Source organism: Falco cherrug, chromosome 4 (genome assembly GCF_023634085.1).
Source record: "Falco cherrug isolate bFalChe1 chromosome 4, bFalChe1.pri, whole genome shotgun sequence".
Classification (NCBI taxonomy): Eukaryota; Metazoa; Chordata; class Aves; order Falconiformes; family Falconidae; genus Falco; species Falco cherrug.
In genome coordinates, this window is record NC_073700.1 from 34,487,182 (window position 1) to 34,502,902 (window position 15,721).

The 15,721-nt window shown below is 35.4% G+C and overlaps 1 protein-coding gene across 2 annotated transcripts in view; it reads left to right on the forward strand.

The window, feature by feature from the left end:
- SMG1 (SMG1 nonsense mediated mRNA decay associated PI3K related kinase) overlaps positions 1–15,721 on the forward strand; it is a 67,415-nt gene that overhangs the window by 24,603 nt on the left and 27,091 nt on the right. For both annotated transcript variants that reach the window (XM_055707474.1, XM_055707475.1), the window contains 18 exons: positions 1,346–1,519; positions 2,554–2,778; positions 3,516–3,617; positions 4,065–4,334; positions 4,899–5,029; positions 5,761–5,922; positions 6,422–6,540; positions 7,286–7,373; positions 7,460–7,561; positions 7,964–8,104; positions 8,410–8,609; positions 8,896–9,092; positions 9,774–9,941; positions 10,748–10,902; positions 11,981–12,126; positions 12,805–13,006; positions 14,826–14,935; positions 15,316–15,463. In XM_055707474.1, the coding sequence (XP_055563449.1) occupies positions 1,346–1,519; positions 2,554–2,778; positions 3,516–3,617; positions 4,065–4,334; positions 4,899–5,029; positions 5,761–5,922; positions 6,422–6,540; positions 7,286–7,373; positions 7,460–7,561; positions 7,964–8,104; positions 8,410–8,609; positions 8,896–9,092; positions 9,774–9,941; positions 10,748–10,902; positions 11,981–12,126; positions 12,805–13,006; positions 14,826–14,935; positions 15,316–15,463 (2,840 nt within the window). The remainder of the gene's footprint in view (positions 1–1,345; positions 1,520–2,553; positions 2,779–3,515; positions 3,618–4,064; positions 4,335–4,898; positions 5,030–5,760; positions 5,923–6,421; positions 6,541–7,285; positions 7,374–7,459; positions 7,562–7,963; positions 8,105–8,409; positions 8,610–8,895; positions 9,093–9,773; positions 9,942–10,747; positions 10,903–11,980; positions 12,127–12,804; positions 13,007–14,825; positions 14,936–15,315; positions 15,464–15,721) is intronic.

A 15,721-nucleotide genomic window follows, 5' to 3' on the forward strand; every position in this document is an offset into this window, starting at 1 on the left:
TTCAGCCGTTGTTGATTGACAATATAATGTTATGAAAACAATTAACCAAGCAGGAATGCCTTAATTTTAAAAAAAACTGCAATGAAGACATTTTGCAGTCTTTCTTTGGTATTTTCTCTTAATTGCCCAGCTTCAGAAATTTTTTAGAAGTAGTGACTACTGCAGGGAGAGGGATTCTTAGATTAATGGTAAATGTCTTTTTTCTTTTTTTTTTATGAGATTATGTTGTGCACAAAATCATGTACCAGGAGCTGATAGAAAACTAAAGTATGTTAATTTAACATATTTGATTTTGACTTTGTAACCTTTGCTTAGTTAACAGAGCATAGAGTTTATCTGGCGGTGTCAATAAAGGAAGTTTTGGGGTTTTTGGTGGGGGGAGTGTTGTCTTAAGGTATATGTGCTCATATGTATATATGCTTATAAGTAGATTATGCTATATTATGTATGTTAACATGCAGATCCTATAGATGAAATCGTATTTCCAGCATAGTCTGTTTCCCTCAAAGCAGAAGAAAGAAATTGATTTTATTAGTGTACCTATATATACACAAAGGTACAGCTTTAAGAGTTAGGATTCATAGACCTCTTTGGCAGCGTCAAACCCACAGAAACCTGCACTACTGCGACTGTAGGCGCACGGCTGAAAGTGATTAGTCAGTGCAGTAAATTGCTGCTTATCAGCTTGTCTGCTGAACTGGACAACATGTGTATTCTTAGTCACGGAAGAGTTTTAAGACAACGTGTGTTAACTTAAACCATGGAGGAGGTGATTCCAGCTAGTGTGTGTTTATCTCGCAGTGGGGTAGACCAAGGCTATATCTATAGTAATGAGATCAACACTTATGGGAATGTTCCCAGGCACTGATGCCAGCTGGCATGAAGTACCCTGCTAGTAAACTCAGGATCTCCAGATCAAGGTAGCTGCATGTAAACAGTGTGATGGGAATAGCCACTCGAACATCCTGACTCAATTTGTGGATGGGAATTGTTTGGGAGAGTGGTAAAAGTTTGCAGACAGCTGTTGTGACAGCAGCAATATGGATGATCCTGTTCCAGGGGCCGGGAACATTATAAACTTCTGTTTTAATTTACAAGATACAGTCTGCATACACTGTTTCAGTCGCTAAACTAACAAACAGTATCTCCTTACTGGTCTGTGACATGCTCGTTGCCATTCTGTGTCTATCTCCCATCTTATGTATGTGAAGTTAGAGACAGAGGATAGTACCTATAATATGTCTGGAAAATAGATGAAGTATTTTCCATCTCATATTTTGATCTTTTATGCATGTATTATAACTGTTAATGCTATGTACTGATATATACGTTTTTTGTACTGTAGGACCTCAGCCATGTGGCTTCAGGGGAATCAGTAGATGAAGATATTCCTCCTCCTTCGGTATCACTACCTAAACTGGCTGCGCTGCTTCGGGTTTTCAGTACTGTGGTGAGGAGTATTGGGGAACGCTTCAGCCCAATTAGAGGGCCACCAATTACAGAAGCATATGTAACTGATGTAAGAATTCAAGTTTTTCTTCTCGTTTCCTGCTGACGTAATTTATCACCAAATAATGATGCTATTCACTGCTGAGTTTGTTTAGGTTTTGTGAATTTTACATGAATATGTATATATATGCTCAGCTTTGAGGAAATGTATTTTCTTAAAGAAACATACTGGAAGAATTTTATTAAATATTAGGGTATAGATTGTGATAGCAGCACATGGGAGTCATACAGCATAAACTAGCTTTTTTTAGGTGTTTTAATTTCATGTAGCTAGGATTATGCATGTGTTACCTGTCTGTAACCATAATGTTACCATTTATTCAGATTGTTATGACAGTATAAAAACTGAACTCAAATTACAAGTTTGTATTTATAAAACGTAGGGGTTTCTAGTCTATGCTGAAATTGTATCTAGCAAATCTGATAGCAAAGTCCACTTGTTCTAAAGTATAGGATGGGATAGTGTAAACTTATAATAAATATTATATAATATGCTAATAGCTGTTACACTTCTGTAACAGGAACTCTAGAGGATGTGGATGATCAAAAAAAAAAATGCTAGCAGTCAGAATCTTGTTGCTGCGTGAGCTGCACAACTGGAATTTATGCCCTTGCGACATTCTGTGAGGGACAAAACTTCTTGGGTAAATAAGTGTATGGGTTTTCCAATGAAAGCCAGGACAGTGATGTAACTTGTGTCTTAATCTGCAGAGGCTTCTTGTGACAAAAGCTCAGAAAGAGCACTAATCTGTCTTTTACAAGAGGAGTTCTGTTGACATCAGTTGGAACTGAACAGAATTCTGAATAATGAATTTCGGTTTTCTAGGCTTTTAACTGAGTAGGAAACCAGGCAATTGAAGGTTTGTTTTTTCTTCTGTAGTGCCATGATGTGCATTATTCAGAATATTCTTTTGACAGAATTTACCAAGCTGCAGAGTAGGTAATGGATGGGATATCAAATGGATGTGAATATTATTAAATACCATGCGGTCCTTGACTCTTTTTTTAATGGAGTTTAATTTAGGTGTGTTTTTAATTTTCCAGGTGCTGTACAGAGTAATGAGATGTGTGACTACAGCGAACCAAGTATTCTTTTCTGAAGCTGTACTTACAGCTGCCAATGAGTGTGTTGGTGTTTTACTTGGCAGCCTAGATCCAAGCATGACCATACACTGTGACATGGTCATCACGTATGGATTAGATCAAATGGAAAACTGTCGGACTTGTGGCACGGATTATATCATTTCAGTTCTGAATCTGTTGACACTGGTTTGTACATATTTTTATTACTGTGGTTTTCACATTGGAAAATACTATTTTCTGAGCAAGCTTGGGTGTTTTTCTGTGTGTACTAAATATTCAAAACTCTTCCCTTCCTGATCAGAAGCAAGAAATTCCTCTTCTAAATGCTTGTGTTTTCTGTAAAGCATCTGCTGCTAGCTTTTTTTATGCATTTGGCTTGTAGATCATGGCGTTTAGTTTTAGCCTGAGCATTCATGTTTTGTGGTTTGTGGGGTGGTGTTTTGTTTTGTTTTGGGTTTTTTTGGTGAGGGGTGGTTGGTTGTTTTTTCCACCCTGTCTGGCTTGACTGTTGGACAGTGCCATTCTCTGGCCTCTGCAGTTGATAACACCACACCACCTGGTGAATTTCAGAATCTTAGTGCATAATATGTTCTATTTATCTACTGATGCCATGATGTGGGAAATCAGACTTCATCAATATATATAGCTCCATGTGTAGGCCACAGACTCTTAAACCTGCATTGATCTAAATGAATTGTGCAACTTTTAGCTCTCAGCTGTGCTGTTAAAGCCTGAAAATAACTAATTCTCTGAATGTGAATTTGGGAAAGCAAATACAACGTACTTGCATTGCTGGGAAGCTGTTTTTTCTAGATACAGTGTGTATAAGCTAGAAAAACAGTGTTTAAATTAATCTTAAATAATCTATTCTAATAAAAATTAATTCAGGTGAGGATGCTTACCATCTTGGCTTTTATCCCCAGATTGTTGAACAAATAAATACAAAACTACCATCGTCGTTTGTAGAGAAATTATTTATACCAGAGTCTAAACTACTTGTTCTTCGTTATCATAAGGAGAAAGAGGTAAGAGTAAGTGACTTCTGCAGGTGTTACAACAGCCTTCATGTATTGCCTAGAATATATTTATTAAGCTGTAAAACTTTGTTCATCTTAAATATATTTTTTTTAATCTAACTGCATATCTATAAAACTTCTGAAAAGGCAGATGCAGCTAGTCCTTGGTTTTGGCATTTAGATAAGGAATTGGTTGGCTGGACATTGTACCAGATAGGGAAGTCCTTAGCTGATGTGACTTTCATAGTCGGGTGTGTTGTGTGGATGATCTGGAAAGCAATTAACAGATTCTGCAAGTAAGTAGTACTTAATTATAGAAAACTGGAGATAGGTATGTGTATCAGACTAGGCTATTCATAGATAATGAAGCATAATTTTAAATTCAGTTTTGGTGATGAATATATGTTATGATTTCATGCTAATCAATGATTACTGTAATTATTTTATAATCTCAAGGTTGTTGCAGCAGCCCTTGCTGTATACCAAGCCGTACTGAGCCTGAAGAACATTCCTGTTTTGGAGACTGCTTATAGGTTGATTCTAGGAGAAATGACCTGTGCTCTGAATAGTCTTCTCTATAGTTTACATCTTCCTGATGCCTGTTCTGAAATCCAGCATGACTCTTTCAAGAAGCGTATCCTCAATGTGGATAATGCAAAGTTTATTGTTATATTTGACCTCAGTGCTCTAAGTACTATTGGAAATGCTAAAAACTCATTAATTGGGGTGAGTAAAAACTCTACAGATACAGTTTGTACAACAAGTTTAAAAACAATTTTTTACTTAAAGTATACTGTAATGTCTTTCACTATTAGTGCGCACATGTATGATTAAAATGATCATATTTGTTTCCTAAGATGTTAGTAGAAAAACTTTAGTATTGAAACTTTGGGGAAACTGAACAGGTGGATTGTGTCTCTAGTTGGTGCATAAGGAAAAACAGTTTCTAGGGAGGAGCATCTTATCAGGGTTATTAATGGATTGATTCTAAGATAGTCATAGTAATTCTTTTTGAAAATCAAGACAAATAAAAGCAGCTTTAGGTTGTCCTCTGGTGGTATATCAGCCATATGAAAACCTTGGTTTCAGACCTTTCCAAATAAAGACGTAAACTGCTTTGAACAGGTTGCTTAAAAAGAGGAAAGAAAATAGTTGCAATTATGGTCAGAAAAGTGAGTTAAATTATTTCCCATGGGAAGAAGCAAAACACAATAATTAATGGTGTGGAAATTACACTTAAAAATAGGTCCTGTTTATTATGTTTGTTTGTTTGTTGCTGTTGTTTTTTAGATGTGGGCCCTTTCACCGACTGTATTTGCACTACTGAGTAAAAATCTGATGATTGTTCATGGTGACATAGCAGTTCATTTTCCTGCTGTCCAGTATGCAGTACTCTATACGTTATATTCACACTGTTCCAGGTATGAAGATTAATAATTCATCAGTATTTTAAGAGCACTAGGATGGACTGATCTGAATAGATTATGTTGTTGAAGGGATGAATATAAATAAGCTATTACAATTAAGCTTTTGTTCCATCTTCCCTAATCAGTTTTTACTTTCATTAATTGAAGGGAGTCTGTATCTCAGCCAAGAAAGCATATCCTGGCTTAAAATTTGGCATTTTATTCAAAGGCAGATTAGAAGTCTTGTGTTTGAATAGAGATAACTGAGGGAGAACTCTACTGAAGTAAATAAGGAAAGATTATTTACTGTTTTGCTTACTGTGAGATCTAGGAGAGGTAATGAAATGTAAACAACAGATTTAAACACACTTTGGAACTTATTACTACAAAATGTTGCTGAAGTAGGGGAATATACTAGTTTAACTGTTACTCTACCCATTTCTTGGTTCTGGTGATTTTTCACTATGCATTTGATACCAGCCACAGTTGAAACCAGGTTATGGGGCTGCATGGACTGATGTCAAATTGTCGCTTTGTTGTTTTCGGCTAGGGATCAGAACACCTGGGTTTTGACAGAATGTACACCCACACAGTAACCATGTTAACTTTTGCTGCTGGGTTTTTTGGTTGTTTTCATTTGTTTGTTTTTTTTGTTGTTGTTGTTTTTCCCCTCTCCTGTATACTTTAAGGAAGTACCCCTATTCTTGGGGTGGGTTTATATTTTATGTTTTTCCTTGCCTTTTCAGGCACGACCATTTCATATCCAGTAGCCTCAGCTCTTCCTCTCCCTCTCTGTTTGATGGAGCAGTTATAAGTACTGTAACCACAGCAACAAAAAAACATTTTTCAATCATACTAAACCTTTTGGGGCTACTGCTTAAGAAGGATAACCTTACTCAAGATACCAGGTAACTAACGTTTTCTTACTAATCAGGAGGCTTTTTTTTTCCCCACCAGTAGAATGCCTTGATTCAGAAACCAGGATAATTTTAGTTGTAAAATTTGGGATAAATTTAACCAATCAGATATTTGGGGTTTTTTTATTATTTGAAACATTGATAATGACATACCTGTGGAAAAAGTAGCTGCTGATTTTTAGGCATGAAAATTATAAAAATTGAAGCCATCGTAAGATCTATACAGTAAAAGCAGAGCTATCCAAGCTTACTGAAAAAAGGTTTTTGTTCAGTAGTAGTACCCTTTTACCATAGTTACAACCCTGTATTACCAAAATGTTGTGAAAGCTAGGGAGCGTTTTAATGTTCCAAAAGCTGCTGTTAAAAAAAAAAAAAAAAAAAAAAAAGAGTTCTGGTATAATACTCATCTGTAATGTAAAGTAGTTTAAGTTATATTGAAAGATATCTTTCTGTAACAGTAAAGAGTGACTAACACTTTTGTTTTTTGAAGGAAACTACTTATGACATGGGCTTTGGAAGTGGCTGTTCTGATGAAAAAATCAGAAACATATGCACCGTTATTTTCTCTCCCATCTTTTCATAAATTTTGTAAAGGACTTTTGGCAAACAGTAAGATATCACATATTTTTACTTAACTGTCTTTTACTTGGCATAATTAAGTGACCATGTCATATACCACCGATAGCTGTAACTACTTGTTGTTTAATTTACTTTTGGGTAGGCTTCCAGTTTGTATTGCACAAAAACTTACACTCCTGTATTTTTCCTCAAGTGCATCCCTACCTATTACTTATGCAAACAATTTATTGTCCTTGAGTAACAATTTGTGATTGTGAAATTGTGAAAAGCATCTACCAAAAATGTCAGTGATGTGCCAAATCTTACTTGTAAGATTGCATTATATTTTATCAAAAGCAATGGAACCGTTCCATAATGTGATGTATTGTTTGTTTTGGATTTCAAAACCTGGAAACAGAAATATGGGAACAAATGCTTTTAGCACCATAATACTAGCAAGAGCAGTAACTTCCCAAGGCCAGGAGTTACAACTTCACCTTCCTTTTTTTCTATTGAAATGTATTGTGTACAACGCCAGTGTATGGGGACCATAGGAAGGACTAATCTGTCAGCTGTCGGAAAAGACCCATGAGAACATTTATCACAAGTGACTTTGTTACTAGTCATATACTTGCTTACAGTAAAACTAGTCAATGAAAAAGTTTTGCTTGAAGCCTCTGTCTCCTGCCAGCTATGCTGTAATGTATGCAGATGTTCTACCGCAAACAGAGTAATGCATAAATTACCTAATTCTAGGAAGAATAACTTTTTTTTTTCTTTCAATTCCTTAATTCAGCCCTTCTGGATGATATGAACATTTGTCTTCAAGCATGTAGTAGTCTCCATGCCCTGTCTTCCTCCCTCCCAGATGACCTTTTACAAAGGTACTTGCACAGAATTCTGTATAATATTTGAATTATGCTGTTAATGGAAATGTTACCACCTTTCTTTTTCCTTTTTGGTGATGCAGATGTGTTGATGTGTGTCGTGTTCAACTAGTACATAGTGGTGCTCGTGTAAGACAAACTTTTGGAAAACTTCTGAAGTCGATTCCTTTAGATGTTGTGTTGAGGTAAGTTGTTGAAATTAACTTCAATGACATATTTGAAAAATAAAGCCAGTTGAATGTTGTCATGCTTTTAGATTTTTAAAGTATGGCTGCATGGAGTGTCTTCTATCTCTTACTTTGCAGGTCTGAGAACAGTAGGTAGTACACAAAGTAATTAACAAATCTGATAAACTATGCAACACTTCCTGTAGCAAATATGAATACTTGTAAGGTACATGTTATCCAGAGCTTCAGCAATATTACCTCCTGCAAATTGTCTCAGGCCTGAACTTTTGAAAGCACCAGAGAATATACTTATTTCCAGTCATTGCGTGTGTGTGTGTGTGTGTAACTTTTTTGCACAACTTCTTTTGATGTATTCAAGTGCATTGTAACATGGGTTGTTTTCTCTCTCTCTTCCTGTAGTAACCGTACCCACACAGAAATACAAGAAATTTCTTTGGCTATAAGAAGTCATATGAGCAAAGCTCCAAGTAATACATTCCACCCACAGGATTTCTCTGATGTCATTAGTTTTATTTTGTATGGAAACTCTCACCGAACTGGGTAAGAGCTTTTAAAACTGAAATCCATGGATGTTGAATTTATAGCAAACAATTCAAAACCGTATTTAGTTTTAAATTTGTAATTATGTTTACAAATTACATTGATTTACCTTCAGTCATTTACTTTTATATTTGAAGTATTTATAAGTATCTTCAAATGCACACCTTTTTTGCATAATTGCCTATGTACATTGCTGCTTGGAAATAATCATATGAAAGACTTGAGGGCAACAGGGGGCTGAAGTGTGTGCAATATAAACTTGTTGCCACGTGAATTTGTGTTAATGTGCTGATGTTTTCTTTCAGGAAGGATAATTGGTTAGAAAGGTTATTCTATAGCTGTCAAAGACTAGATAAGAGAGATCAGCCAACCATCCCTCGTAATCTGTTGAAGACTGATGCTGTTCTTTGGCAATGGGCTGTTTGGGAAGCAGCTCAGTTTACTGTTCTTTCGAAGTTACGAACTCCTCTGGGTAGAGCCCAAGATACATTTCAAACAATTGAAGGTAATGTAAAAAATATAGGTTATTTTCATGGGATTTTTTTTTGTAAGGTTGAGCAGCTAAGAACTTTGTGTCCAAGGCAAGAAGTGCAGTGGCTTTGTTTTTCAGTGATTATAGATTTTTAGCATGTTTTTGACTGACACATCAAGAAATGTAATTGCAAAAGAGCAGTTGCATAATTATTGTTAACTTTTGAGAGATTTTGAGAGATCATTGCTATGCCTTGACACACTTAAATAAAGTACTTCTGGTAACTTTTTTTTTTCCCATGTTTTGGTAAAATGCTTAGGTATTATTAGGAGTCTTGCAGCCCATACGTTAAACCCTGACCAAGATGTTAGCCAGTGGACTACTGCAGACAACGATGAAGGACACAGTAGCAACCAGCTTAGGCTTGTTCTCCTTCTACAGTATCTGGAGAACTTGGAAAAATTGATGTACAATGCTTATGAAGGATGTGCCAATGCCCTTACCTCTCCACCCAAGGTTTGTCTGTCTTATGGTGCTGATGTTACTTGAAAGTCTATTGAATGAACAGTGTTTTCAAGGTTGTTCAGGTCTTGACTGTGGAAATTGAGAAAAACTTCTTAAACAAAGTTGGAGACTGTAATTTGTCTGACTTTGACTTTGGCTTATTCCTAGAGAAACGTGAAAACAGGACTTATTTCTGGAGTACCAGCTTGTATAGTGGTACAAAATCAATCAAGTGTGTAGTAAGTCTGATTTGTAGTAGTCACTTATTTGTAGATTGCCAGCAGTCCTGTTATAAAGTAATACAATTATTTGAGGCTTTAAATTGCTTTTTGAGGAGTACAGTAATTATTTATAAACAACATACCCTTTTGTGTAGTTCTAACTGCAAAGTGCTCTTCACTGTTGAAATAAGCTATTTAATTAGCAGACTTTGGTAGTAATGTACAGTTAATAGTCGGTTTACTTCAAGATTTTTAGCTTGCAAGTATGCCTGGCCAGTTGTGGGCTATGCATGATTTCAAACCATCTTCATTAATAAAACGGAAGATGCAGAATTTTACCTCTTTCATCATCTCTCAATTGAAAACTCAACTACCTGTCCTGACTGATTGTTGTAAGTATTTAAGTACTTAATGTAACTGTTTTGATTCATGCAGAATGGTGTTGTAAAACTTACCTTTTCTGTCTTTAAAGGTTATCAGGACATTCTTTTATACTAATCGTCAGACATGCCAAGACTGGCTCACGCGGATTAGACTTTCCATCATGAGAGTTGGGTTGCTGGCCGGCCAGCCTGCTGTGACAGTCAGGCATGGCTTTGATTTACTCACAGAAATGAAAACTAACAATAGTATTTCTCAGGTAATCTCTTCTCAAGCTCTGTAGGCTATTGCAAAAATATTTCCACGTCATTCTAAAAGAACTAAGCTAAGGCAATCAGTAGTTATTAAACCAAGTGGTAAAAGACTGTGTTGTACAGACATGCTTCTGTATTGACAGACTTTTGTGGTTAAGCGATACTGTATGTTGGAGGTTAGGATGTACTGTATATATGTGGTCAAATACTATAAGTAAATGAGTGCTGTAGGTTGTTCACAGTTGGAATTGAGCAATTCTTTTTAAGTGGAAGATTCTGCTTAAACCTTATGAAACTGCTGTTATATTAGTGTGGCCTTCCTGAGCTTGTGGCAGTGTAATGTCTCTGCTTACCTGTGGGTATGGGCAGGGAGGATGTATCGTGAGGGTATCCTTCCTCTGTAAGCAGCTAGCAGGTAAGTGCTGGGTGAGATCAGTAGATAAAATGGTTAAGCCTTCTTAAAAAGGCTGAATAGTTTCTTCAGTACATGACTTGATTTGCTTAAATATTTTAACAAAGGAGGTTTGATAGATTTGCTTCCTGCCTCTTTAAGAATTCTCATACTTACATAGATATAGGCCATCACATAGTGATTGCTAACTGCTGACATTTAGGCTATGGATTCACAGCATATCCTCTTCCCTTAGCTCCCCTGCTTTTCCAAAAGCAGTGTAATGGATGAATATGCAAAGCACTTCACTTGTAGATGCATATAATGAAATACTATTTTACTATTTCCAAGTATTTAAGCGTGTATATAGCTTTTATTTTATGTGAGACTTCTCTAATAAAGCTTTCGGTTTGGTTTTAGGGAAATGAATTGGAGGTGACAATTACGATGCTAGTAGAAGCATTATGTGAGCTTCACTGTCCTGAAGCTATTCAGGGTATCGCTGTCTGGTCTTCTGCTGTACTTGGGAAGAGTCTTGCCTGGATCAATTCTGTAGCTCTCCAAGCAGAAGGGCGGTAAGTTTTCTCAGATAACAATGTTACAAACTTGGACACTTTTTCCTTCTTATGCATAGTTCTGCTTCTGAATCTTTTAAATTGTGGTGTGAATCAAGGCTGTTGATGTAATTTCCATGTCCAAGTCATTGTGTCTTTCAGAGATACCCAATGCATTCAGTGTTTTTAGGTACTTTAACTTTTAACTAAATTACCAGGAATTTAATATAAATGGTGTTTCTAAGCTGTTTTTTCTTGGTTTTTCATACCCAGCAATACTATTTTCATATTGTGTTTAATTTTCCATTGCAAAATATTATTAACTTAAATATTTTCTAATGAAGTTTCTGACCAATGGTGTGATCTGGTTACCTGCTATAGTTTGCAAAGAGAGGGACTCCAAGGGAGATGTTTTGCAGTTTTAGTTCAGTTTTGAAAATGTAGCTTCTACGTCTATTGAAGTAGAATCTTTGGCTGCAGGTACAAATAAGTGGATCAGTGTTCCAGGTGGGATATGCCTGCCTTTTGGTGTTTTCAGCTCCTTAAAGGAATGCATCCTTTGTTCTGTATGAAACAAAAAAGGGACACCTGTCATTATTTACCTGCAATGTAAGATTACCACAACAAAACAAAAAAATAAGGTTTTGCATTTACAACTCTACCATTTTTGTTAGATTACTTAAAATAACGTGCAGCTTTGTAACATGTGAGAAGTTTCTCAGAAATGTCAAGTTTAAGGTGTGAATTGTTGCCCTAGACCCAGTTTTACAATCCTCTCTTAAATGATACATAGTTAATCAGTATTCAGGTTTACTCATTCACATAAAAAGTGTGGCAGGCAAATAAAAAACTTAATTGTCTCCTTTAATCTGTACTTGGTTTGAAGTTGGCATTAAAACCTGAATGGAAAAGTTTTTATACTGTGCTATAACCTGGAAATTCAGATGGCAAACATGTATTCTACGTTATCCTTTCCTTTTGCTGAAGGTGACATGAACTTTTTGAGTATTGTGCTAAAGAAATGTTTAAAATATATTCTATTTACCAAAAAAGAAAACTGGTTCTGTAAAATGCTGACTAAAATATTCAACCATTTAAGGTTTGAAAAAGCAACTGCGGAGTATCAGGAGCACCTGTGCTCCATGACAGGAGTGGATTGCTGCATAACAGGCTTTGACAAAACTGTTCTGAAGTTGGCCAATTCAAACAGTGTGAATAATGCCAGCCCAAAGCATTCCTTGAATGGTCGGTATTTATTGTTTTCTTTTTAGAAGAAATACAATATTGTTACTGTATGTACATAAAATTGGAATGTTTGTTGATATAGCCGTGGTAGTGATGGTGTCTAATTCTTAAATCTGAACATCTATTTCTGTTTGCAGTTAAACTGAACTGGTAATGCCGTTGAAACCAGTAGTATGCATAGAAGGTTTGCAGTATTGAGGTCTGGATGAATGAAATTAAAAATAATAGTAAAATACTTTGTAACTTACAAATTGAATGCTAAATTATTTTAGATCATGACTTAAGGCTTATTATTTGTGATACAATTATATCGTAAATGCACTAGTTAAAGTGTTTTAATTACTGAGACTTGGTTTCAGTATTCAGTTTTGTCTTTGAAAAGGGGCCTTCTTTGTTCTTAATTCTAGTTACTCTGTTTATCTGTTTTGATGCTTCTTTACAGAAATGGACTAAATTCTTCCAAAATCTCCTTTGAAAAGGTTCTGGTTTTTTTTAAGTGAAAGAAGAATACTGTAAATGTTATATAACTACTTGATTTTATTTTTTTTTTTAAAATTAAGTGGTTTTCTTGACAAAAGACACAGAAATTACATTTGAGTAATAGAATTGCTATTTAAAAATATATAAGCATAAATATATATTAAAGTATATGTACTTTTTTTTTTTGCTGTTTCACAGGAGAAACTAGAAAAACTGTTCTGACTAAGCCAAGTGACTCTTCACCTGAAGTTATAAACTACTTGGGTAACAAAGCATGTGAATGTTACATTTCCATTGCTGACTGGTCTGCTGTTCAGGAGTGGCAGAATATGGTCCATGAATTGAAGAAAAGCAATAGTAATACCTCAATCAATCTGAAAGCAGATTTTAACTACATAAAGTAAGCATATAATGAATTTATTCAGCAGCGTCTTACAGTTCCGTATCTTAGAACTGAAATACTAAAGTTTTTATGGATTTTAGAAACCAGATGTTATTGAAATAGAGGCATGATAAGAAGAAAGTTGTGTTCAGAGAGGGAAAACTTGGCCATGATATTTACTAGCCATGCAGATAAATAAAGAGGTAACATAATTCTAAATAGTTACTATGACTTTCTGACTGCTAAGGTTTCTTAGTGTTCAAGAAAACCATCTTTTCATTGAAAGTAAAAGAAAATTTATTCTACTTCTATTGGTAGAAGATGCATCCTTTTGTACAACTTAATAGTAAAAAAAAATTATCTCAGTGGTACAGTTCTTCAAAAATATTTTAATTCAGTAGTTGAATGTAAAAAGTATATTAAAGAGGTGGTCTTGGCTGCTTACATTTTTTTGGTTCCATTTTTTTTAATGGAACATAGAATTGTTGTTTGTGCATTTATTTCCTAACCCTTGATATTTGTCTGGTTCTTGAAAATTCTTCGTGATGTTGAAATACTCCCTCAATGTTTAAGGGTCCTTTCTGTTTCATTTGACAACTTCATTACTTTCTATCCCTGTACTATTGTGGTGAAGATTGTAAAATCCTCTTGGCTGAAACTTGTTGACTTGAAAATAAAAGCATAGAAGGAAGCTTCAAAATAAAATCTTGCAGGTCTGAAAAGATGACTACTTTTGTCAGAGAAAGGGCTGATCCTTTTCCTTACTGCAGTAACTCAGTGTTGTGCATTTAATCCATTAGGAAAGGGAGTGCTTGTCACAGATGTGAGAATGTGTCATTTTCTGAATGTTTTGTGGTTTTGTAAACTAAACCCACTGTAATGATAAACATCGCAAGTACTTGCTGTAATGATGCAGAGGTCTGGTTGTTTTGACGGGCTTGAGTTAATTTTCATCCAGGTAATTACTGGAAGTAAAGATACTAAATCATCAGAAAAATCCTGTAAAGAGCTCCTGAGGATGCGGAGCACGTTGACTCCTCCACTCCTGAGCAGGCAGATAAGCGACCCTGTGTAGTAATGACAATCAAAATTATTCAGCAGAAGGGGGAGTTTTCACATGCTGAATACTTCTGTTCTTTTCTGATGCAGATACTTAGATAATTCTCCTTCAGTGGATAGTAACAAGAATATTGAACCTTTGAATCTTCTGTATTTCAGAGTCGTCAAGCCTGTTAACCTTTTATTCCCTTTTTTTGTGTAGTTCCGTAAAAATCTATAATGCCCAAATTATTTCCATTATTTCCTAATGTGGAATAATGAGGGAAAAATTAAATTTGCTGCTTCAGGCCATTAAACAATATAAATTTGGATGATCCACGACCTGCACGATATTCCAGTATTTCTGGTAGTTTGGTTTTGTGTAAACTGAAGTGATGAAACCATCACCTCATGAAATTCTGCCCCCAAACTTATTTTTCTGTGCAGGGGAAAGAGTTTTGGGGTTTTCTTGATTTGACTTTGGAAAGAGTTTAAAACCAAATTTTTTCTTCCTGGCTGTGGTGGTAGAGTATTATATATAGTGTGATGATAAAAGCTTCACAGCCGGGGAGGTGTGGGTTTTTTTCCTTTCACTTTGATACTGAATTTGCCCAGTTGGTGCAGTACTATTGTCTCTTACTGATCTATGTGAAAGTTGGTATTTTTGCTTAGGATTAATCATTAGTGCTCTGTAGGATTTTGAGTTAGGCTTGAGTCTTTCTTTTTAGCTATATAAGACACTTATCAACTGCAATGAAGTAAGAAATGTGAAAATAAAACTATAAACATTGAATTGCAGATCTCTGAGCAGCTTTGAGTCTGGACAACTTACTGAATGCACTGAACAACTAGAATTATTACCAGGAGAAAATATCAACCTACTTGCAGGGGGATCCAAAGAAAAAATAGGTATACACACCTAAATTAACATTACTTCAAATACAAAAGTAAATATTTCTTCATGTGTCTGTCTCTATAAATGAGAGACTGACCTTCTGAATGCAGTTTGCTGTGTTCAGTGGACTGACCGTGATGTTTATGAATCGAGCTTCAAAATGATTGACAGTGGTCATTGTAACTGTTGATACAGGTGTATTTTCTGGAGTTAATGTGTTTGTTTATAAGTAATTTATCATCAATTTCTAATATGAATGCATATATATATTAAATATATATATTAAAGAAGTTTTTTTTTTCCAAACTTCCTTGCTTTCAAAAATGCATTCTCAGTGACGCTTGATAAAAATTTGGCAATTCTAGTTGGTTTCAATTGTTTAATCTCCATGTAGACATGAAGAAGCTCCTCCCTAATATGCTAAGTCCTGATCCAAGAGAACTTCAAAAAGCCGTTGAAGTACAGCTTTTGAGAAGTTCAGTATGTCTGGCAACAGCTGTAAACCACATAGAACAGGAGCAAAAGTGGCAGTCAATATCAGAGTAAGTTGAAATGTGCTTTGAATGAAAGAATGTAATATACTGTGAAAAGCTGTTCTATTTGTTAAACGTAAGTTTGTGAAAAGCCTACTCTGCTTTGTACTTCAGCATCTGTGGTAGTTTGCTACCAGTTTTAGGTGTTGTGAGTTATAAGCTTACTGAAGAAAAACAAGACTGTTTAACTTGGAGATTATGTAGTTCTTTAAGTTGATAAGTACTGCTGCTTGTTGATTTAATTAAAGTATCATAGTGGCACTTGTG